At 54.6% G+C, this 23,143-nt stretch overlaps 2 protein-coding genes across 2 annotated transcripts in view; both read right to left on the reverse strand.

Annotated features, from left to right (window-relative positions):
* Positions 1-18,650, reverse strand: part of LOC137366344 (CD48 antigen-like) — a gene marked incomplete at its 3' end in the record, with an annotated part of 60,824 nt that extends 42,174 nt beyond the window's left edge. Inside the window, exons 1-2 of the mRNA XM_068028239.1 lie at positions 18,512-18,650; positions 893-962 (exon numbers count right to left, since the gene is read on the reverse strand). Coding sequence (XP_067884340.1) covers positions 893-962; positions 18,512-18,649 — 208 coding nt within the window. The remainder of the gene's footprint in view (positions 1-892; positions 963-18,511) is intronic.
* Positions 18,631-23,143, reverse strand: part of dedd (death effector domain containing) — a 72,249-nt gene continuing 67,736 nt past the window's right edge. The window contains exon 4 of the mRNA XM_068028240.1: positions 18,631-21,804. Coding sequence (XP_067884341.1) covers positions 21,428-21,804 — 377 coding nt within the window. The 3' untranslated portion in view covers positions 18,631-21,427. The remainder of the gene's footprint in view (positions 21,805-23,143) is intronic.

A 23,143-nucleotide genomic window follows, 5' to 3' on the forward strand; every position in this document is an offset into this window, starting at 1 on the left:
AGAGAGACAGACAGAGAGACAGTGAGAGTGAGCGAAAGAGACAGAAAGACACAGTGAGAGTGAGAGAGAGACCGACAGAGAGACAGTGAGAGTGAGCGAAAGAGACAGAGAGACACAGTGAGAGTGAGAGAGAGAGACAGAGAGACACAGTGAGAGTGAGAGAGAGACAGAGAGAGAGAGACAGAGAGACACAGTGAGAGTGAGAGAGAGAGACAGAGAGAGAGAGACACACACAGTGAGAGAGAGAGAGAGAGAGAGACAGACAGACACAGTGAGAGTGAGAGAGAGAGACAGAGAGACACAGTGAGAGTGAGAGAGAGAGAGACAGAGAGACACAGTGAGAGTGAGAGACAGAGAGACACACACAGTGAGAGAGAGAGAGAGAGACAGACAGACACAGTGAGAGTGAGAGAGAGACCGACAGAGAGACAGTGAGAGTGAGCGAAAGAGACAGAGAGACACAGTGAGAGTGAGAGAGAGAGACAGAGAGACACAGTGAGAGTGAGAGAGAGAGACAGAGAGACACAGTGAGCGTGAGAGAGAGAGACAGAGAGACACAGTGAGAGTGAGAGAGAGACAGAGAGACACAGTGAGAGTGAGAGACAGAGACACAGTGAGAGTGAGAGAGAGAGACAGAGAGACACAGTGAGAGTGAGAGAGAGACAGAGAGACACAGTGAGAGAGAGAGACAGTGCGACACAGTGAGAGTGAGAGAGACAGTGCGACACAGTGAGAGTGAGAGAGAGAGACAGAAACATAGGTACGTACATGTTTAAGAGGCTCAAGAGGGGCTGAATGGCCTCCTCCTATTCCTGTGGAACAGGCTCGAGAGGGGCTGAATGGCCTTTGCACTGTTTGTAAATTTGAGGCAAGTTTTTGAAAGGACACTTACCCAGGAAACTGAGGCAAAACAGCATGTAAATATGCCCGAGAGGAAAGTCCTGAACAGCTCTGAAATCCATCTGTGGTAGAAAATAGGAAGGTAGAACTATTTGGGATTTCCATTCATTTTTGTCAAAGGGAACTGAGAGACAAAAATGACGCAGGATAAGATTCAAATACTACAGAGCCAGTCTCCAAACTTGGCTTGCACTGGATTAACCACATGCCCACGCACAGCAAGATCCCAGGGCTCCCCAGCTTCAGGGCCCGAGGCAATGCCTACCCTTTGAGGATGGAGGAAGCGTGTGATATTGAACCGGGGGAGAGACCCGGGGGAGAGACTGTGGGCGGCACAGTGGCGCAGTGGTTAGCACCGCAGCCTCACTGCTCCAGCGACCCGGGTTCAATTCTGGGTACTGCCTGTGTGGACTTTGCAAGTTCTCCCTGTGTCTGCGTGGGTTTCCTCCGGGTGCTCCGGTTTCCTCCCACATACCAAAGACTTGCAGGTTGATAGGTAAATTGGCCATTAGCAATTGCCCCTAGTATAGGTAGGTGGTAGGGAAATATCAGGACAGGTGGGGATGTGGTAGGAATATGGAATTAGTGTAGGATTAGTATAAATGGGTGGTTGATGGTCGGCACAGACTTGGTGGGCTGAAGGGCCTGTTTCAGTGCTGTATCTCTAAACTAAACTAAGAAACTAAACCCAGCCCAAAGCTTGGCAGAGAGAAAAAATAAACATTTCTACGGGGCTTTTCAGGCCACCTCAAAATGGTCCAGGTACTTTCAGGGCCTCCGACAGTGCGGCACTCCCTCAGTACTGACCCTCCGACAGTGCGGCACTCCCTCAGTACTGACCCTCCGACAGTGCGGCACTCCCTCAGTACTGACCCTCCGACAGTGCGGCACTCCCTCAGTACTGACCCTCCGACAGTGCGGCACTCCCTCAGTACTGACCCTCCGACAGTGCGGCACTCCCTCAGTACTGACCCTCCGACAGTGCGGCACTCCCTCAGTAATGACCCTCCGACAGTGCGGCACTCCCTCAGTACTGACCCTCCGACAGTGCGGCACTCCCTCAGTACTGACCCTCCGACAGTGCGGCACTCCCTCAGTGCTGACCCTCCGACAGTGCGGCACTCCCTCAGTGCTGACCCTCCGACAGTGCGGCACTCCCTCAGTGCTGACCCTCCGACAGTGCGGCACTCCCTCAGTACTGACCCTCCGACAGTGCGGCACTCCCTCAGTAATGACCCTCCGACAGTGCGGCACTCCCTCAGTACTGACCCTCCGACAGTGCGGCACTCCCTCAGTACTGACCCTCCGACAGTGCGGCACTCCCTCAGTGCTGACCCTCCGACAGTGCGGCACTCCCTCAGTACTGACCCTCCGACAGTGCGGCACTCCCTCAGTACCGACCCTCCGATACTGCAGTACGAAGAGAGAGAGAGAGACACACACACACACACAGAGAAGGGCTGCAGCATTGGAGTGCAGAGGAGATCTGCGAGAATGCTTCCAGGGATGAGGAGGTTCAGTGTACGGAGAGAGTGCAGAAGCTGGGATTGTTCTCCTTAGAGCGGAGAAGGTTAAGAGGACATTGAATGGAGGCGTTCAGAGTCATGAGGGTTTCACTGGAGTAAATAAGGAGAAACTGTTTGCAGTGAGAGGAGGGTCAGTAACCAGAGAGAGAGAGAGACAGATTGATGATAATCAGTAACAGAGCCAGAGGGGGAGATGAGGGAATATCGGGACAACTCAAAACCCTCGGAGAAAAAGGGAGAGAGAGAGAGAGAGCGAGGCAGAGAAGGAGAGACAGAGAGAGAGAGAGATAAGAGTTATTTTTAATTGATTTACAGGATGTGAGTGTCACAGGAAAGACCAGCATTTGTAGCCCAGGCCAAACTGCCCTTGATAACTGAGTGTATTGCGAGGCCATCTCAGAGGGCAGTTAATGGTCACCCACATTGCCTGTGGGTCTGGAGTCACATGTAGGCCAGACCAGGTAAGGACAGCAGATTTCCCTCCCGAACGAACATTAGTGAACCAGATGGGTTTTTACAACAAGTGATGACAGGTTCATGGCACCATTACTGAAACCAGCTTTTTAATTCACAATTTATTTACTGATTTACTAATCGGTTGAATTTAAATTCCCGCAGCTGCCCTGGCAGGAACTGAACTCATGTCTCCAGAGCATTGGTCAAGCATGCTGGTTACTGGTTCAGTAACACGAGCAGAATGGTACCGTCAAACTGTCAGTGAACGAGAGAGACAGAGACAGAGGGGGAGAGAGGCAGAGTGGGGGGAGAGGCAGAGGGGGGGGGGGGGGGGGGAGAGGCAGAGTGGGGAGAGACAGACAGAGGGGGGAGAGAGGCAGAGTGGGGGGAGACAGACAGAGGGGGGGAGAGACAGACAGAGGGGGGGGAGAGACAGACAGAGGGGGGGAGAGACAGACAGAGGGGGGGAGAGACAGACAGAGGGGGGGAGAGACAGACAGAGGGGGGGAGAGACAGACAGAGGGGGGGAGAGACAGACAGAGGGGGGGGAGAGACAGACAGAGGGGGGGGAGAGACAGACAGAGGGGGGGGGAGAGACAGACAGAGGGGGGGGAGAGACAGACAGAGGGGGGGAGAGACAGACAGAGGGGGGGAGAGACAGACAGAGGGGGGGAGAGACAGACAGAGGGGGGGGAGAGACAGACAGAGGGGGGGAGAGACAGAATTGGGGGGGAGAGAGACAGAATTGGGGGGGAGAGAGACAGAATTGGAGGGGAGAGAGACAGAATTGGAGGGGAGAGAGACAGAATTGGAGGGGAGAGAGACAGAATTGGAGGGGAGAGAGACAGAATTGGGGGGGAGAGAGACAGAATTGGGGGGGAGAGAGACAGAATTGGGGGGGAGAGAGACAGAATTGGGGGGGAGAGAGACAGAATTGGGGGGGAGAGAGACAGAATTGGGGGGGAGAGAGACAGAATTGGGGGGGAGAGAGACAGAATTGGGGGGGAGAGAGACAGAATTGGGGGGGAGAGAGACAGAATTGGGGGGGAGAGAGACAGAATTGGGGGGGGGGGGGGGGAAGAGAGAGCCAGAGAGGGGGGGGGGGGTGGAGAGAGAGAGACAGAGAGAAAGAGACCGACAGAGAGGGAGACCGAGGGACAGACAGAGAGCGAGGGACTTAATTTCCTCTCCCAGACTAATTGATACTCACAGTTTGAAATGCAGTTCAGTCTCTGTGTGTCACCAGTGTGACACCCCCCAGCGCCCTCTCTCTCTATCAGTGTCAAATAAACAGTGATCTGATTAGACAAGCAGTTCCTGCAGACAATTCACCAAGTGCTACAAGTTCAGTTGTGGTCTGAATGTTGGAGGAAGGAAACTCACCAATGCAACAATGACATCAGCAACCCTGCATTGACTGGACATTAACTGCATTTATATAGCACCTTTGACATTGTAAACATCCCAAGGTGCTTTAGAGGATTGTTATCGAATAAGATTTGACACTGAGACAGCTCAGGAGATATGAGGGATAGACGATCAAAAGCTCGGTCAAAGAGGGAGGTTTAAAGGAGTGTCTTAAAGGAGGAGAGAGAGGCGGAGAGGTTTAGGGGGGGAATTCCAGAGCTCAGGGCCCAGGCAGCTGAATGCACGGCCGCCAATGGTGGAGCGATGGGAATCGGGAGATGTTCAAGAGGCCGGAATTGGAGGAGGGCAAGATGTCGGAGGGTTGTTGGGGCTGGAGTGTGTTACAGAGACAGGGTGGGTTTTGGGGCTGGAGGTGGTTACAGAGATAGGAAGGGTTGTAGAGGCAGGAGGAGGTTACAGAGAGACGGAGGGTTCGAGGGGCTGGAGGAAGTTTCAGAGATAGGGAGGGTTGTAGAAGCTGGACGAAGTTACAGAGAGAGGGAGGGTTGTAGAGGCCGGAGGAGGTTACAGAGAGAGGCAGGGTTGTAGGGGCTGGAGGAGGTTACAGAGATAGGCAGGGTTGTAGGGGCTGGAGGAGGTTACAGAGAGAGGGAGGGTTGTAGAGGCTGCAGGAGGTTACAGAGATAGGGAGGGTTGTAGGGGCAGGAGGAGGTTACGGAGATAGGGAGGGTTGAAGGGACTGGAGAAAGTTACAGAGATAGGGAGGGTTGCAGGGATTGGAGGAGGTTACAGAGATAGGAAGGGATGCAGAGGCTGGAGGAGGTTACAGAGAGCGGGAGGGTTCGAGGGGCTGGAGGAAGTTACAGAGATAGGGAGGGTTGTAGAAGCTGGAGGAGGTTACAGAGATAGGGAGGGTTGTAGAAGCTGGAGGAGGTTACAGAGATAGGAAAGGTTGTAAAGGCTGGAGGAGGTTACAGAGAGAGGTAGGGTTGTGGAGTCTGGAGGAGGTTACAGAGAGAGGCAGGGTTGTAGAGGCTGGAGGAAGTTACAGGCAGAAGGAGCGTTGTAGAGGCTGGAGGAGGTTACAGAGAGAGGCAGGGTTGTAGAGGCTGGAGGAGATTACAGAGAGAGGGAGGGTTGTAGTCTGGAGGAAGTTACATAGAGACGGAGGGTTGTAGAGGCTGGCGGAGGTTACAGAAATGGGAGGTTTGTAGGGCTGGAGGAGGTTACAGAGAGAGGGAGGGTTCGAGGGGCTGGAGGAAGTTACAGAGATAGGGAGGGTTACAGAATCTTGAGGAGGTTACAGAGATAGGAAGGGTTGTAAAGGCTGGAGGAGGTTACAGAGAGAGGTAGGGTTGTGGAGGCTGGAGGAGATTACAGAGAGAGGGAGGGTTGTCGAGGCTGGAGGAGGTTACAGAGAGAGGCAGGGTTGTACGGGCTGGAGGAGGTTACAGCGATAGGGAGGGTTGAAGAGGCGGGAGGAGGTTACAGAGATAGGGAGGGTTGTAGGGGCTGGAGGAGGTTACAGAGATCAGGAGGGTTGTAGGGGCAGGAGGAGGTTACGGAGATAGGGAGGGTTGTAGGGGCTGGAGGGGTTACAGAGATAGGGAGGGTTGCAGAAGCTGGAGGAGGTTACAGAGAGAAGGAGGTTTGTAGAGTCTGGAGGAGGTTACAGAGATAGGGAGGGTTGTAGAAGCTGGAGGAGGTGACAGAGAGCGAGAGGGTTGTCGAGGCTGGAGGAAGTTACAGAGAGAGGGAGGGTTGTCGAGGCTGGAGGAAGTTACAGACAGAGGGAGGGTTGTAGAGGCTGGAGGAGGTTACAGAAATGGGAGGTTTGTAGGGCTGGAGGAGGTTACAGAGAGAGGGAGGGTTCGAGGGGCTGGAGGAAGTTACAGAGATAGGGAGGGTTGTAGAATCTTGAGGTTACAGACATAGGAAGGGTTGTAAAGGCTGGAGGAGGTTACAGAGAGAGGTAGGGTTGTGGAGTCTGGAGGAGGTTACAGAGAGAGGGAGGGTTGTTAAGGCTGGAGGAGGTTACAGAAATGGGAGGTTTGTAGGGCTGGAGGAGGTTACAGAGAGAGGGAGGGTTCGAGCGGCTGGAGGAAGTTACAGAGAAAGGGAGGGTTGTAGAGGCCGGAGGAGGTTAAAGAGAGAGGCAGGGTTGTAGAGGTTGCAGGAGGTTACACAGATAGGGAGGGTTGTAGAGGTTGGAGGAGGTTACAGAGATAGGGAGGCTTGTAGGGGCTGGAGGAGGTTACAGAGATCAGGGGGGTTGTAGGGGCAGGAGGACGTTACGGAGATAGGGAGGGTTGTAGGGGCTGGAGGGGTTACAGAGATTGGGAGGGTGGTAAAGGTGCAGGAGGTTACAGAGATAGGGAGGGTTGCAGAAGCTGGAGGAGGTTACAGAGAGAAGGAGGTTTGTAGAGTCTGGAAGAGGTTACAGAGAGAGGGAGGGTTGTAGGGGCTGGAGGAGGTTACAGAGATAGGGTGGGTTGTAGGGGCTGGAGGGGGTTACAGAGATAGGGAGTGTTGTGGGGCTGGAGGAGGTTACAGAAGGAGGGAGGGTTGTCGGGGCTGGAGGACGTTACAGACAGAGGGAGGGTTGTACAGTCTGGAGGAAGTTACAGAGAGAGGGAGGGTTGTAGAGGCTGGAGGAGGTTACAGAAATGGGAGGTTTGTAGGGCTGGAGGAGGTTACAGAGAGAGGGAGGGTTGTCGAGGCTGGAGGAAGTTACAGACAGAGGGAGGGTTGTAGAGGCCGGAGGAGGTTACAGAGAGCGGGAGGGTTGTCGAGGCTGGAGGAAGTTACAGAGAGAGGGAGGGTTGTCGAGGCTGGAGGAAGTTACAGAGAGCGGGAGGGTTGTCGAGGCTGGTGGAGGTTACAGAGAGAGGGAGGGTTCGAGAGGCTGAAGGAAGTTACAGGCAGAGGGAGGGTTGTAGGGGCTGGAGGAGTTTATAGCGATAGGGAGGGTTGTAGGGGCAGGAGGAGGTTACAGAGATAGAGGGTTGTAGAAGCTGGAGGAGGTTACAGAGATAGGAAGGGTTGTAAAGGCTGGAGGAGGTTACAGAGAGCGGGAGGGTTGTCGAGGCTGGAGGAAGTTACAGAGAGAGGGAGGGTTGTCGAGGCTGAAGGAAGTTACAGACAGAGGGAGGGTTGTAGAGGCTGGAGGAGGTTACAGAAATTGGAGGTTTGTAGGGCTGGAGGAGGTTACAGAGAGAGGGAGGGTTCGAGGGGCTGGAGGAAGTTACAGAGATAGGGAGGGTTGTAGAATCTTGAGGAGGTTACAGAGATAGGAAGGGTTGTAAAGGCTGGAGGAGGTTACTGAGTGAGGTAGGGTTGTGGAGTCTGGAGGAGGTAACAGAGTGAGGGAGGGTTGTTGAGGCTGAAGGAGGTTACAGAAATGGGAGGTTTGTAGGGCTGGAGGAGGTTACAGAGAGAGGGAGGGTTCGAGCGGCTGGAGGAAGTTACAGAGATAGGGAGGGTTGTAGGGGCAGGAGGAGGTGACAGAGATAGGGAGGGTTGCAGAAGCTGGAGGAGGTTACAGAGATGGGAAGGGTTGTAAAGGCTGGAGGAGGTTACAGAGAGCGGGAGGGTTGTCGAGGCTGGAGGAAGTTACAGAGAGAGGGAGGGTTGTCGAGGCTGAAGGAAGTTACAGACAGAGGGAGGGTTGTAGAGGCTGGAGGAGGTTACAGAAATGGGAGGTTTGTACGGCTGGAGGAGGTTACAGAGAGAGGGAGGGTTCGAGGGGCTGGAGGAAGTTACAGAGATAGGAAGGGTTGTAAAGGCTGGAAGAGGTTACAGAGAGAGGTAGGGTTGTGGAGTCTGGAGGAGGTTACAGAGAGAGGGAGGGTTGTTGAGGCTGGAGGAGGTTACAGAAATGGGAGGTTTGTAGGGCTGGAGGAGGTTACAGAGAGAGGGAGGGTTCGAGCGGCTGGAGGAAGTGACAGAGATAGGGTGGGTTGTAGAATCTTGAGGAGGTTACAGAGATAGGAAGGGTTGTAAAGGCTGGAGGAGGTGACAGAGAGAGGTAGGGTTGTGGAGTCTGGAGGAAGTTACAGACAGAGGGATGGTAGTAGAGGCCGGAGGAGGTTGGAGAGAGAGGGAGGGTTGTAGAGTATGGAGGGCTTACTGAGATAGGGAGGGTTGTAGAGGCTGCAGGAGGTTACACAGATAGGGAGGGTTGTAGAGGCTGGAGGAGGTTACAGAGATAGGGAGGCTAGTAGGGGCAGGAGGAGGTTACGGAGATAGGGAGGGTTGTAGGGGCTGGAGGGGTTACAGTGATAGGGGGGGTGGTAAAGGTGCAGGAGGTTACAGAGAAAGGGAGGGTTGTAGGGGCTGGAGAGGTTACAGAGATAGGGAGGCTAGTAGGGGCAGGAGGATGTTACGGAGATAGTGTGGGTTGTAGGGGCTGGAGGGGGTTACAGAGATAGGGACGGTTGTTGGGGCAGGAGGAGGTTACAGAAGGAGGGAGCGTTGTCGGGGCTGGAGGACGTTACAGAGATAGGGAGGGTTGTTGGGGCTGGAGGTGATTGCAGATATAGGGAGGGTTGTAGAGGCTGGAGGAGATCGCAGAGATAGGCAGGGTTGTCGGGGCTGGAGGAGGTTTCACGGGTGGGGAGGGTTGTAGGGACTGGAGGAGGTTACAGAGATAGGGAGGATTGTAGGGGCTGGAGGAGATTACAGAGATAGGGAGGGTTGTAGAGGCTGCAGGAGGTTACACAGATAGGGAGGGTTGTCGAGGCTGGAGGAGGTTACGGAGATAGGGAGGGTTGTAGGGGCTGGAGGGGTTACAGAGATAGGGAGGGTGGTTAAGGTGCAGGAGGTTACAGAGATAGGGAGGGTTGCAGAAGCTGGAGGAGGTTACAGAGAGAAGGAGTTTTGTAGAGTCTGGAGGAGGTTACAGAGAGAGGGAGGGTTGTAGGGGCTGGAGGAGATTACAGAGATAGGGTGGGTTGTAGGGGCTGGAGGGGGTTACAGAGATAGGGACGGTTGTTGGGGCTGGAGGAGGTTACAGAAGGAGGGAGGGTTGTCGGGGCTGGAGGACGTTACAGAGATAGGGAGGGTTGTCAGGGCTGGAGGTGATTACAGAGATAGGGAGGGTTGTCGAGGCTGGAGGAGATCGCAGAGAAAGGGAGGGTTGTCGGGGCTGGAGGAGGTTTCACGGGTGGGGAGGGTTGTAGGGACTGGAGGAGGTTACAGAGATAGGGAGGGTTGTAGGGGCTGGAGGAGATTACAGAGATAGGGAGGGTTGTCGGGTCTGGAGGAGGTTACAGAGATTGTGAGGGTTGTAGGGACTGGAGGAGATTAGAGAGATAGGGACGGTTGTTGGGGCTGGAGGAGGTTACAGAGATAGGGAGGGTTGTCGAGGCTGGAGGAGATCGCAGAGATAGGGAGGGTTGTCGGGGCTGGAGGAGGTTTCACGGTTGGGGAGGGTTGTAGGGACTGGAGGAGGTTACAGAGATAGGGAGAGTTGTAGGGGCTGGAGGAGATTACAGAGATTGTGAGGGTTGTAGGGACTGGAGGAGGTTACAGAGATAGGGAGGGTTGCAGAAGCTGGAGGAGTTTACAGAGAGAAGGAGGTTTGTAGAGTCTGGAGGAGGTTACAGAGAGAGGGAGGGTTGTCAGGGCTGGAGGAGGTTACAGAGATAGGGTGGGTTGTAGGGGCTGGAGGAGATTACAGAGATAGGGAGGGTTGTCGGGTCTGGAGGAGGTTACAGAGATTGTGAGGGTTGTGGAGGCCAGAGGAGGTTGGAGAGAGAGGGAGGGTTGTAGAGTATGGAGGGCTTACTGAGATAGGGAGGGTTGTAGAGGCTGCAGGAGGTTACACAGATAGGGAGGATTGTAGAGGCTGGAGGAGGTTACAGAGATAGGGAGGCTTGTAGGGGCTGGAGGAGGTTACAGAGATCAGGAGGGTTGTAGGGGCAGGAGGAGGTTACGGAGATAGGGAGGGTTGTAGGGGCGACAGAGATAGGGAGGGTGGTTAACGTGCAGGAGGTTGCAGAGATAGGGAGGGTTGCAGAAGCTGGAGGAGGTTACAGAGAGAAGGAGTTTTGTAGAGTCTGGAGGAGGTTACAGAGAGAGGGAGGGTTGTAGGGGCTGGAGGAGGTTACAGAGATAGGGTGGGTTGTAGGGGCTGGAGGGGGTTACAGAGATAGGGACGGTTGTTGGGGCTGGAGGAGGTTACAGAAGGAGGGAGGGTTGTCGGGGCTGGAGGACGTTACAGAGATAGGGAGGGTTGTCGGGGCTGGAGGTGATTGCAGAGATAGGGAGGGTTGTAGAGGCTGGAGGAGATCGCAGAGATAGGGAGGGTTGTCGGGTCTGGAGGAGGTTACAGAGATAGGGAGGGTTGTAGGGGCTGGAGGAGATTACAGAGATAGCGAGGGTTGTCGGGTCTGGAGGAGGTTACAGAGATTGTGAGGGTCGTAGGGACTGCAGGAGATTAGAGAGATAGGGAGGGATGTAGGGGCTGAAGGAGATTACAGAGAGAGGGAGGGTTGTAGAGTATGGAGGGCTTACTGAGATAGGGAGGGTTGTAGAGGCTGCAGGAGGTTACACAGATAGGGAGGGTTGTAGAGGCTGGAGGAGGTTACAGAGATAGGGAGGCTTGTCGGGGCTGGAGGAGGTTACAGAGATCAGGAGCGTTGTCGGGGCAGGAGGAGGTTATGGAGATAGGGAGGGTTGTAGGGGCTGGAGGGGTTACAGAGATAGGGAGGGTGCTAAAGGTGCAGGAGGTTACAGAGATAGGGAGGGTTGCAGAAGCTGGAGGAGGTTACAGAGAGAAGGAGTTTTGTAGAGTCTGGAGGAGGTTACAGAGAGAGGGAGGGTTGTCGGGGCTGGAGGGGGTTACAGAGATAGGGACGGTTGTTGGGGCTGGAGGAGGTTACAGAAGGAGGGAGGGTTGTCGGGGCTGGAGGACGTTACAGAGATAGGGAGGGTTGTCGGGGCTGGAGGTGATTGCAGAGATAGGGAGGGTTGTCGGGGCTGGAGGAGGTTTCACGGGTGGGGAGGGTGGTAGGGACTGGAGGAGGTTACAGAGATAGGGAGGGTTGTAGGGGCTGGAGGAGATTACAGAGATTGGGAGGGTTGTCGGGGCTGGAGGTGATTGCAGAGATAGGGAGGGTTGTAGAGGCTGGAGGAGATCGCAGAGATAGGGAGGGTTGTCGGGGCTGGAGGAGGTTTCACGGGTGGGGAGGGTTGTAGGGACTGGAGGAGGTTACAGAGATAGGGAGGGTTGTAGGGGCTGGAGGAGATTACAGAGATAGCGAGGGTTGTCGGGTCTGGAGGAGGTTACAGAGATTGTGAGGGTTGTAGGGACTGCAGGAGGTTACACAGATAGGGAGGGTTGTAGAGGCTGGAGGAGGTTACAGAGATCAGGAGGGTTGTAGGGGCTGGAGGAGGTTACGGAGATAGGGAGGATTGTAGGGGCTGGAGGGGTTACAGAGATAGGGAGGGTGGTTAAGGTGCAGGAGGTTACAGAGATAGGGAGGGTTGCAGAAGCTGGAGGAGGTTACAGAGAGAAGGAGGTTTGTAGAGTCTGGAGGAGGTTACAGAGAGAGGGAGGGTTGTAGGGGCTGGAGGAGGTTACAGAGATATGGTGGGTTGTAGGGGCAGGAGGACGTTACGGAGATAGGGAGGGTTGTCGGGGCTGGAGCGGTTACAGAGATAGGGAGGGTGGTAAGGGCAGGAGGAGTTTACAGAGATAGGGAGGGTTGTAGAAGCTGGAGGAGGTTACAGAGATAGGAAGGGTTGTAAAGGCTGGAGGAGGTTACAGAGAGCGGGAGGGTTGTCGAGGCTGGAGGAAGTTACAGAGAGAAGGGAGGGTTGTCGAGGCTGAAGGAAGTTACAGACAGATGGAGGGTTGTAGAGGCTGGAGGAGGTTACAGAAATGGGAGGTTTGTAGGGCTGGTGGAGGCTACAGAGAGCGGGAGGGTTCGAGCGGCTGGAGGAAGTTACAGAGATAGGGAGGGATGTAGAATCTTGAGGAGGTTACAGAGATAGGAAGGGTTGTAAAGGCTGGAGGAGGTTACAGAGGGAGGTAGGGTTGTGGAGTCTGGAGGAAGTTACAGACAGAGGAATGGTAGTAGAGGCCGGAGGAGGTTGGACAGAGAGGGAGGGTTGTAGAGTATGGAGGGCTTACTGAGATAGGGAGGGTTGTAGAGGCTGCAGGAGGTTACACAGATAGGGAGGGTTGTAGAGGCTGGAGGAGGTTACAGAGATAGGGAGGCTTGTCGGGGCTGGAGGAGGTTACAGAGATCAGGAGCGTTGTCGGGGCAGGAGGAGGTTATGGAGATAGGGAGGGTTGTAGGGGCTGGAGGGGTTACAGAGATAGGGAGGGTGCTAAAGGTGCAGGAGGTTACAGAGATAGGGAGGGTTGCAGAAGCTGGAGGAGGTTACAGAGAGAAGGAGTTTTGTAGAGTCTGGAGGAGGTTACAGAGAGAGGGAGGGTTGTAGGGGGTTACAGAGATAGGGACGGTTGTTGGGGCTGGAGGAGGTTACAGAAGGAGGGAGGGTTGTCGGGGCTGGAGGACGTTACAGAGATAGGGAGGGTTGTCGGGGCTGGAGGTGATTGCAGAGATAGGGAGGGTTTTCGGGGCTGGAGGAGGTTTCACGGGTGGGGAGGGTGGTAGGGACTGGAGGAGGTTACAGAGATAGGGAGGGTTGTAGGGGCTGGAGGAGATTACAGAGATTGGGAGGGTTGTCGGGTCTGGAGGAGGTTAGAGATTGTGAGGGTTGTAGGGACTGGAGGAGATTAGAGAGATAGGGAGGGTTGTCGGGGCTGGAGGAGGTTTCACGGGTGGGGAGGGTTGTCGGGGCTGGAGGAGATTACAGAGATTGGGAGGGTTGTCGGGTCTGGAGGAGGTTAGAGATTGTGAGGGTTGTAGGGACTGGAGTAGATTACAGAGATCGGGAGTGTTGTCCGGACTGGAGGAGGTTATAAAGATAGAGAGTGTTGTCCGGACTGGAGGAGGTTATAGAGATAGGGAGAGTTGTCCGGACTGGATGAGGTTATCGAGATAGGGAGTGTTGTCCGGACTGGAGGAGGTTATAGAGATAGGGAGCGTTTTTAGTTTTAGAGATACAGCACTGAAACAGGCCCTTCGGCCCACCGAGTCTGTGCCGACCATCAACCACCCATTTATACTAATCCTACACTAATTCCATATTCCTACCACATCCCCACCTGTCCCGATATTTCCCTTCCACCTACCTATACTAGGGGCAATTTATAATAGCCAATTAACCTGTCAACCTGCAAGTCTTTGGCATGTTGTCGGGACTGGAGGAGGTTACAGAGATAGGGAGTGTTGTCGGGACTGGAGGAGGTTACAGAGGTGTGGAGGGGGTAAGGACCATGGTGGGATATTAAACGTGAGGTGTTGGGGCCGGGAGCCAGTGTGTCGCTGAGTTTTACAGGCAATGATATACATTTGAAGTGCAGTCACTGTTGTGATGTAGAAACATGGAAGCCAAGTAGCGCACAGCAAGATCCCACAAACAGCAATGTGATGATCCAGATGATCTGTTTTCGTCAAGTTGGTTCAGGGATAAATACAGGCCACAAGAGGGGTTCTGCCCCCAGCTCTGAATTGAAACAGTAGCCGTGGCATCTTTGCATCCACCTGAGAGGGCAGACGGGGACTCAACTGACCCTCCGACAGTGCGGCACTCCCTCAGTACTGACCCTCCGACTGTGCGGCACTCCCTCAGTACTGACTCTCCGACAGTGCGCCACTCCCTCAGTACTGACCCTCCGACTGTGCGCTACTCCCTCAGTCCTGACCCTGACAGTGCAGCACTCCCTCAGTCCTGATTCTCTGACAGTGCAGCACTCCCTCCGTCCTGACCCTCTGACAGTGCAGCACTCACTCAGCCCTTCTGACAAACAAAGACCATCACAGTTCTTTTGCAGCCTCTTGGTGTTTCACACTTCATTTCCTGTAAGTCGAGTCTAAAAGCCACAATGCTTCTGTTTCTACCCATCTGAAGGTGAGAAATTCCATCTATTTCTTATTGTCAAGTTCTTTTTTATTTGTTCATGGGATGTGAGTGTCACTGGCCAGGCCAGCATTTATTGCCCATCCCTACTTGCCCTTGAGAAGGTGGTGGTGAGCTGCCTTCTTGAACCACTGCACTCCATATGGGGTAGGTAACACCCACAGTGCTGTTAGGGAGTTCCAGGATTTTGACCCAGCGACAGTGAAGGAACAGCGATATAGTTCCAAGTCAGGATGGTGTGTGACTTGGAGGGGAACTTGCAGGTGGTGGTGTTCCCATGTATTGGCTGCCCTTGTTCTTCTAGTTGGTAGAGGTCGCGGGTTTGGAAGGTGCTGTCTAAGGAGCCTTGGTGCGTTTCTGCAGTGCATCTTGTAGATGGTACACACTGCTGCCACTGTGTGTCGGTGGTGGAGGGAGTGAATGTTTGTAGATGGGGTGCAATCAAGTGGGCTGCTTTGTCCTGGATGGTGTTGAGCTTCTTGAATGTTGTTGGAGCTGCACCCATCCAGGCAAGTGGAGAGTATTCCATCACACTCCTGACTTGTGCCTTGTTGATGGTGGACAGGCTTTGGGGAGTCAGAAAGTGAGTTACTCGCCACAGGATTCCCAGCCTCTGATCTGCTCTTGTTGCCGCTGTATTTATATGGCTACTCCAGTTCAGTTTCTGGTCAATGGTAACCCCTCCGATGTTGACAGTGGGGGATTCAGCGATGGTAATGCCATTAAATGTCAAAGGGAGATGGTTAGATTCTCTCGTTAGAGATGGACATTGCCTGGCACGAATGTTAGTTGCTCAAAACATACATATGACTGTTATTGGTTAATCTAATGCCAAAATTGCCAGCAGAGCACAGGAGCTCTGTACATTGAGCTACATCCTTGTTCCAGCATTGACAGTACCGGATCTGTGCTATTGACCCAGGTACCTTGTGGGACTCAATACCACACTTGGGGATGAGGTCACTGAGTACAGAACTCCCTCAGTACTAACTCTCCGACAGTGCTGCACTCCCTCAGTACTGACCCTCCGACAGTGCAGTACTCCCTTGGTACTGACCCTTGGACAGTGCGGCACTCCCTCAGTACTGACCCTTGGACAGTGCGGCACTCCCTCAGTACTGACCCTCCGACAGTGCTGCACTCCCTCAGTACTGACCATCCGACAGTGCGGCACTCCCTCAGTACTGACCATCCGACAGTGCACCACTCTCTCAGTACTGCCCTTTTAACAGTGCCAAAGTTTATTTGAATATTTTATCGAGCTGTTCCAAATCTTTAGGAGTCCTGATAGAGCCAGGCAGTCGAAACTGTTACTCTGGCAAGTGGGTCAGTAAACAGGGGACACCTATTTCCGGTAACTGGCAGAAGAACTCCAGGGGAAATCAGGAGATACTGTTTTCACCCTGAGGGTTGATGAGTGTTGGAATGTGTTTTATGAAATATTGATGGAATCTAATTCTGTTTAGAGATTTAAAAAGCAAATTGGACATGTCCCTGAGTAGAAGGGGAATGAGCTGGCGTGTGAGATGAACCTGGAACAGTACTTTGGAAGAGAATGCACTGGCAATGACAGGCCGAATGGCCTCCTTCTGGCAAAGATCATCGCAGTTCTTTTGCAGCCTCTTGGTGTTTCACTGTTCATTTCCTGTAACTCTACCACAACGCTCAAGTGCTTGCCCATTGGAAGGTGTTAAATTCCACTTTTCTATTCTCACCAAGCTTTAAACATACACATGACTGCTACTGGTTAACCTCATGTCTAATGAGCCGGCAGACCACACAAGCTCTGTGCAAGGAGCTATGTTCTCCTCCAGTGCCTGTTTAGTGAAAGGCTGTCCCAGCATTTACAGTACTAGATCGGTGCTACTGTCCTCAGTTCTTTGTGGAACTCAGTACCACCCCCTCAGTACTGACACTCCGACAGTGCGGCACTCCTGCAGTACTGATCCAACAGCGTGGCGCTCACTCAACAATGCTGAATGCTGCAATTCAATCCCTTAGTTACAAAACAGAACAGGCCATCCAGCCCCGGCCATGGCTGCCCTCTTGGTTGGGTGTAAAAGGTCCCGCGGCCGTTATTTGTAAGAGCAGCAGTGGGGCTGTGGGGGCAGGGTGCACGGTGGAGGAGTTCTCCCCGCTGTTTTGAGGCTGAGGTTTACACCTCAGCCAACCTCACAACGTTGCTTGGTTGTTTTCATATTACTGGGGGAGCTTGCTGCATGCAAATCCGACGCTGCCACTTCTCACAGCGGTGCCCATCCTTCAGAGAAACACGTCATTGGCTGTAAAGTGCTTTGTGACATCCTTCGGTGTGAAAGGGGCGAAATAACTGCGTTTAGTCCTTTAATCCACGTTAACTGCATCCACCGCATTCTCGCGCCCGACCTTCTTTCTCAAAGCATTGGTGGAAGCTTCAGTCGAGTCACACCTACCTTTTCCATGGTCCGCGCTATTTCTCTCTCCAGTCAATCCATTCTGTATGTCGGACCTGGTCAGCCGACTAAAGATACAACTCGCCATCCATTTACTCTCCGTCTTATTATATCCCACTATTACTGAACTTTCTGCAAATCCTAACCTCATCTCATGCACAGATCTAATACCAGGGTCATGTCATATCAATCTTCCTTCCACGCTGGGGGTAGTGACTGGGAGATGAACAGATGAAAGTTCCCTATCTCAAGTCAAGTTGAGAGGTATTAACACTGTCATGCATGAACACACATCTCTCCCAACATGTCCATTTTCCTGAACAGTCCTTGGCTGCCTGTTAATTACAGTGTCATTATACATACATAGAATAGCAGACACAGAAAGTGGCCATTCGGCCAATCCAATTTGCATGAGCTCTTCCAGTCTCTCTCTCTCTGCTCATTGCAAAAAGAAAACTGTTGAAAATCAATTTGCTCTTTAAATCCTGACCAAAGCAAATCTTAATACAGCAAAAGCTGTCCGCATCAACAGTTTGATCCAACAGCATAGAGGGAGCTTTACTCTGTGTCTAACCCCGTACTGTCCCTGTCCTGGGAGTGTTTGATGGGGACAGTGTAGAGGGAGCTTTACTCTGTATCTAACCCCGTACTGTCCCTGTCCTGGAAGTGTTTGATGGGGACAGTGTAGAGGGAGCTTTACTCTGTATCTAACCCCGTACTGTCCCTGTCCTGGAAGTGTTTGATGGGGACAGTGTAGAGGGAGCTTTACTCCGTATCTAACCCTGTACTGTACCTGTCCTGGGAGTGTTTGATGGGGACAGTGTAGAGGGAGCTTTACTCTGTATCTAACCCCGTACTGTACCTGTCCAATGAGTGTTTGATGGGGACAGTGTAGAGGGAGCTTTACTCTGTATCGAACTCCGTACTGGACCTGTCCTGGGAGTGTTTGATGGGGACAGTGTAGAGGGAGCTTTACTCTGTATCTAACTCCGTACTGTACCTGTCCTGGGAGTGTTTGATGGGGACAGTGTAGAGGGAGCTTTACTCTGTATCTAACTCCGTACTGTACCTGTCCTAGGAGTGTTTGATGGGGACAGTGTAGAGGGATCTTTACTCTGTATCTAACCCCGTACTGTACCTGTCCTGGGAGTGTTTGATGGGGACAGTGTCGAGGGAGCTTTACTCTGTGTCTAACCCCGTACTGTACCTGTCCTGGGAGTGTTTGATGGGGACAGTGTAGAGGGAGCTTTACTCTGTGTCTAACCCCGTACTGTACCTGTCCTGGGAGTGTTTGATGGGGACAGTGTAGAGGGAGCTTTACTCTGTGTCTAACCCCGTACTGTACCTGTCCTGGGAGTGTTTGATGGGGAATGTGTAGAGGGAGCTTTACTCTGTATCTAACCCCCGCACTGTACCTGTCCTGGGAGTGTTTGATGGGGACAGTGTAGAGGGAGCTTTACTCTGTATCTAACCCCCGCACTGTACCTGTCCTGGGAGTGTTTGATGGGGGACAGTGTAGAGGGAGCTTTACTCTGTATCTAACCCCGTACTGTACCTGTCCTGGGAGTGTTTGATGGGGACAGTGTAGAGGGAGCTTTACTCTGTATCTAACCCCGTACTGTACCTGTCCTGGGAGTGTTTGATGGGGACAGTGTGGAGTGAGCTTTACTCTGTATCTAACCCCTGTACTGTACCTGTCCTGGGAGTATTTGATGGGGACAGTGTAGAGGGAGCTTTACTCTGTATCTAACCCCGTACTGTACCTGTCCTGGGAGTGTTTGATGGGGACAGTGTAGAGGGAGCTTTACTCTGTATCTAACCCCCGTACTGTACCTGTCCTGGGGAGTGTTTGATGGGGACAGTGTCGAGGGAGCTTTCCTCCTGTCTGCCACTGTGATGCGATCGAAATGCAGGTGATGAGTTGCTGACTGGAAAAAGTCTCGAGGTGAGGAAACAGTTAAAACATCTCATTATTTCCTTTGAATGACAGTTTCAGCTCGCGATTCACAGAACGAACGGTTGCTGGCAGCTTTGGGGGAAGTTTTGTCCGAAAACCCTCACAGGCTGTGTACACTTTGCATAATTCATCAGTAACCACACGGTTGCAAGCAACAAAGAAACCAAAACTGCAACGCAAAAAAAAAAAATTAAAGGGCGGCACAGGAAGACGCAAAAGGACGTTTCTATTTAAAAAAAAAACTGAAGTGTCAGCGAGCGTCTTCTTGTCGGAATCTTAGAGTGTGGCGCGATGAAGGGTCAGGGGTCACCACCTGTTGACCACACCCCGCTCCCTCCCCACCTCTGGTGAGTTCTCCCGAGGGAGGAGGGGTGGGGTGGGGTGGGGGTCAATCTGCGAGTGAGAGACTGGTGACTTGTCTCTTTGCTCCCAGGACCTTGTCCTCGTGCACCATGTCCGGAACAGATTCCAACTGCACCGCAGCCCAAAGCGTCTCTCTCCGGAGGTGCAGCCCTTAGCCTCATTCCCGTAACCGTAGCAACCGCACCCCAGTTTCCGCCCTCGCCCGCCCACACACCTACCCCACAAGGCTACCCAGACTGGATCGCAGGCTCTCCCTGTGTAGATGAGGTAAGAGAGAGACAGAGAGTGTGAGAGAGAGAATGAATGTCAGGGTTGGTGAGAAGGTAATTCCTCCCGGTCACAGAGCAAGTTCCTGAGAGTCACGGAGTAGACATACTGATGCAGGAGGCGGGAGGAAGGGTGGCTGTCTTGGGGGGGGGGGGTGGCGCGTAAAAAGGCTCCGCGGGGTGTGGAGGGAGAGGAAGGGACAGAACCCCCAGGGCAGGGAGCAAGCAGACAGGGAGGGAGAGACAGAACCCTCGGAGTACAGAGGGAAAGACAGGACTCCGCAGGCAGAGGGAGAGTGAGACAGGATTCCTCGGGGCGCAGAAGGTGAGGAGGGACAGAGATGGGGCACCTCAGGGAGTGGAGGGAGAGGGAGAGACAGAAATGGGACACCTCGGGGAGGTGAGGGTGAGACAGACAAGACTCCTCAAGGAGCAGAGGGTGATGAAGGGACAGAGACAGGACACCTCAAGGAGCAGAGTGAGAGACAGACAGGACTCCGCAGGGAGCGGAGGGTCAGGGGGAGACAGAGACGGGACTCCTCAGGGAGGTGAGGGTGAGACAGACGAGACTCCTCAGGGAGCAGAGGGTCAGGGAGAGACGGTCAGGACTCCTCAGGGAGTGGAGGGTGAGACAGAGACAGGACTGCTCGCGGAGGGTCAGGGAGAGACAGAGACGGGACTCCTCAGGGAGCGGAGGGTCAGGGAGAGACAGAGACGGGACTCCTCAGGGAGCGGGGGGTCAGGGAGAGACAGAGACGGGACTCCTCAGGGAGTGGAGGGTCAGGGGGAGACAGAGACAGGACTCCTCAGGGAGTGGAGGGTCAGAGACGGGACTCCTCAGGGAGCGGAGGGTCAGGGGGAGACAGAGACGGGACTCCTCAGGGAGCGGAGGGTCAGGGAGAGACAGAGACGGGACTCCTCAGGGAGCGGAGGGTCAGGGGAGAGACAGAGACGGGACTCCTCAGGGAGCGGAGGGTCAGGGGAGAGACAGAGACGGGACTCCTCAGGGAGCGGGGGGTCAGGGGAGAGACAGAGACGGGACTCCTCAGGGAGCGGAGGGTCATGGAGAGACAGAGACGGGACTCCTCAGGGAGCGGAGGGTCAGGGGGAGACAGTCAGGACTCCTCAGGGAGCGGAGGGTCAGGGAGAGACAGAGACGGACTCCTCAGGGAGCGGAGGGTCAGGGAGAGACAGAGACGGGACTCCTCAGGGAGCGGAGGGTCAGGGGGAGACAGTCAGGACTCCTCAGGGAGCGGAGGGTCAGGGAGAGACAGAGACGGGACTCCTCAGGGAGCGGAGGGTCAGGGAGAGACAGAGACGGGACTCCTCAGGGAGCGGAGGGTCAGGGAGAGACAGAAACAGGACTCCTCAGGGAGCGGAGGGTCAGGGAGAGACAGAGACAGGACTCGTCAGGAAGCAGAGGGTCAGGGAGAGACAGAAACAGGACTCCTCAGGGAGCGGAGGGTCAGGGAGAGACAGAGACAGGACTCCTCAGGGAGCGGAGGGTCAGGGAGAGACAGAGACAGGACTCGTCAGGAAGCAGAGGGTCAGGGAGAGACAGAAACAGGACTCCTCAGGGAGCGGAGGGTCAGGGAGAGACAGAGACAGGACTCGTCAGGGAGCGGAGGGTCAGGGGGAGACAGAGACAGGACTCGTCAGGGAGCGGAGGGTCAGGGGGAGACAGAGACAGGACTCCTCAGGGAGCGGAGGGTCAGGGAGAGACAGAGACAGGACTCGTCAGGGAGTGGAGGGTCAGGGAGAGACAGAGACAGGACTCCTCAGGGAGCGGAGGGTCAGGGGGAGACAGAGACAGGACTCCTCAGGGAGCAGAGGGTCAGGGAGAGACAGAGACAGGACTCGTCAGGGAGCGGAGGGTCAGGGAGAGACAGAGACAGGACTCGTCAGGGAGCGGAGGGTCAGGGAGAGACAGAGACAGGACTCCTCAGGGAGTGGAGGGTCGGGGGGGAGAGAGAGAGAGAGACGGGACTCCTCAGGGAGCGGAGGGTCAGGGAGAGACAAAGATGACTCCTCAGGGAGGTGAGGGTGAGACAGACGAGACTCCTCAGGGAGGTGAGGGTGAGGAAGGGACAGAGACAGGACTCCTCAGGGAGCGGAGGGTGAGGGACAGACAGGGCGCGGAGGGACAGGGAGAGACAACTTTCCTCAGGGCGCGTGTTGTAGCATCAGATTACTCAGCAGCCTCTGCCTTCCAGCTGCATAGTCATCCTCGTCCACATTAACCAGCAGTTTGATGGCCTCATGTCCCACGGCCTGCTTCAGCGAGTCGGTAATGAAGACACCCTTGAGGGCCTCGAGCAGCGAGCCGTTGATATAATCCCGCCAGAAGGCATCGAGGTAGGTCAGCTCGGAGAACTTGATGTCACAGATGATGGAGCCCAGGTCACGGGATTTGAGGATTGTGTTGGCCTGGGAAAAGCGTTCGAACTGTCGCTCCAGCGGGTCCGGTTTGTTGGAGAAAACATTCCCTTCCAGCGCAGTCTCATGCTGGCAGTATTCGGCACGTACCCGCAGGCGGATATCTGGGGGGGGGAGAAAAAAAGAGTAAAGGCAGTGCGTTAACATAGGAGGTTTGCAAGGGAGAGGACAGGCAAGAAGAAAGGGGGGGGAAGGTGGTGGTGGTGGGGGAGATGGGGGGAGGGGGTCAGAGAGGGAGGGGGAGGGGGGGCAGAGAGGGAGGGGGAGGGGGGGCAGAGCGGGAGGGCGAGGGGGGCAGAGCGGGAGGGCGAGGGGGGCAGAGCGAGAGGGGGGCAGAGCGAGAGGGGGGCAGAGCGAGAGGGGGGCAGAGAGAGAGGGGGGCAGAGAGAGCGGGGGGCAGAGAGAGCGGGGGGCAGAGCGAGAGGGGGGCAGAGCGAGAGGGGGGCAGAGAGAGCGGGGGGCAGAGAGAGCGGGGGGCAGAGAGAGCGGGGGGCAGAGAGAGCGGGGGGCAGAGAGAGCGGGGGGCAGAGAGAGCGGGGGGCAGAGAGAGCGGGGGGCAGAGAGAGCGGGGGGCAGAGAGAGCGGGGGGCAGAGAGAGCGGGGGGCAGAGAGAGCGGGGGGCAGAGAGAGCGAGGGGCAGAGAGAGCGAGGGGCAGAGAGAGCGAGGGGCAGAGAGAGCGAGGGGCAGAGAGAGCGAGGGGCAGAGAGAGCGAGGGGCAGAGAGAGCGAGGGGCAGAGAGAGCGAGGGGCAGAGAGAGCGAGGGGCAGAGAGAGCGAGGGGCAGAGAGAGCGAGGGGCAGAGAGAGCGAGGGGCAGAGAGAGCGAGGGGCAGAGAGAGCGAGGGGCAGAGAGAGCGAGGGGCAGAGAGAGCGAGGGGCAGAGAGAGCGAGGGGCAGAGAGAGCGAGGGGCAGAGAGAGCGAGGGGCAGAGAGAGCGAGGGGCAGAGAGAGCGAGGGGCAGAGAGAGCGAGGGGCAGAGAGAGCGAGGGGCAGAGAGAGAGTGATTGAAATGAATGGGAAACAAAACGGCAGAGACTTTGAACAAGGATTTTGGATCTGTCTTCAGAGTAGAAAACACAAAAGGCATGCCAGGCATTGCAAAAATCAAGAGGCTAAAGGGAGTAAGGATGTAAAACAATCACTATCACTGGAGAAGAAGTACGAGGAAAACTCGTGGCACTAAATACTGACAAGTCCCCTAGGTCTGCATCGGAGGGTTTTAAAAGAATTGGCTACAGAGATAGTGGATGTGTTGTCTGTAATCTTCCAAAATTCCCTCGACTATGGAAACGTCCAAGTGGTTTGGAAAACTGCAAATGTAAGACTTCTATTTAATAAGGGCAGAGGTGGGTGGTGATAGAAAGCAGGAAACGATAGGTCAGTTCACCTAAAATCTGTCATTGCAAAAATGCTCGGATCTCTCACTGAGGAAGCAGTTCGAAAA

This window comes from Heterodontus francisci, unplaced genomic scaffold (assembly GCF_036365525.1).
Source record: "Heterodontus francisci isolate sHetFra1 unplaced genomic scaffold, sHetFra1.hap1 HAP1_SCAFFOLD_1133, whole genome shotgun sequence".
Lineage (NCBI taxonomy): Eukaryota > Metazoa > Chordata > Chondrichthyes > Heterodontiformes > Heterodontidae > Heterodontus > Heterodontus francisci.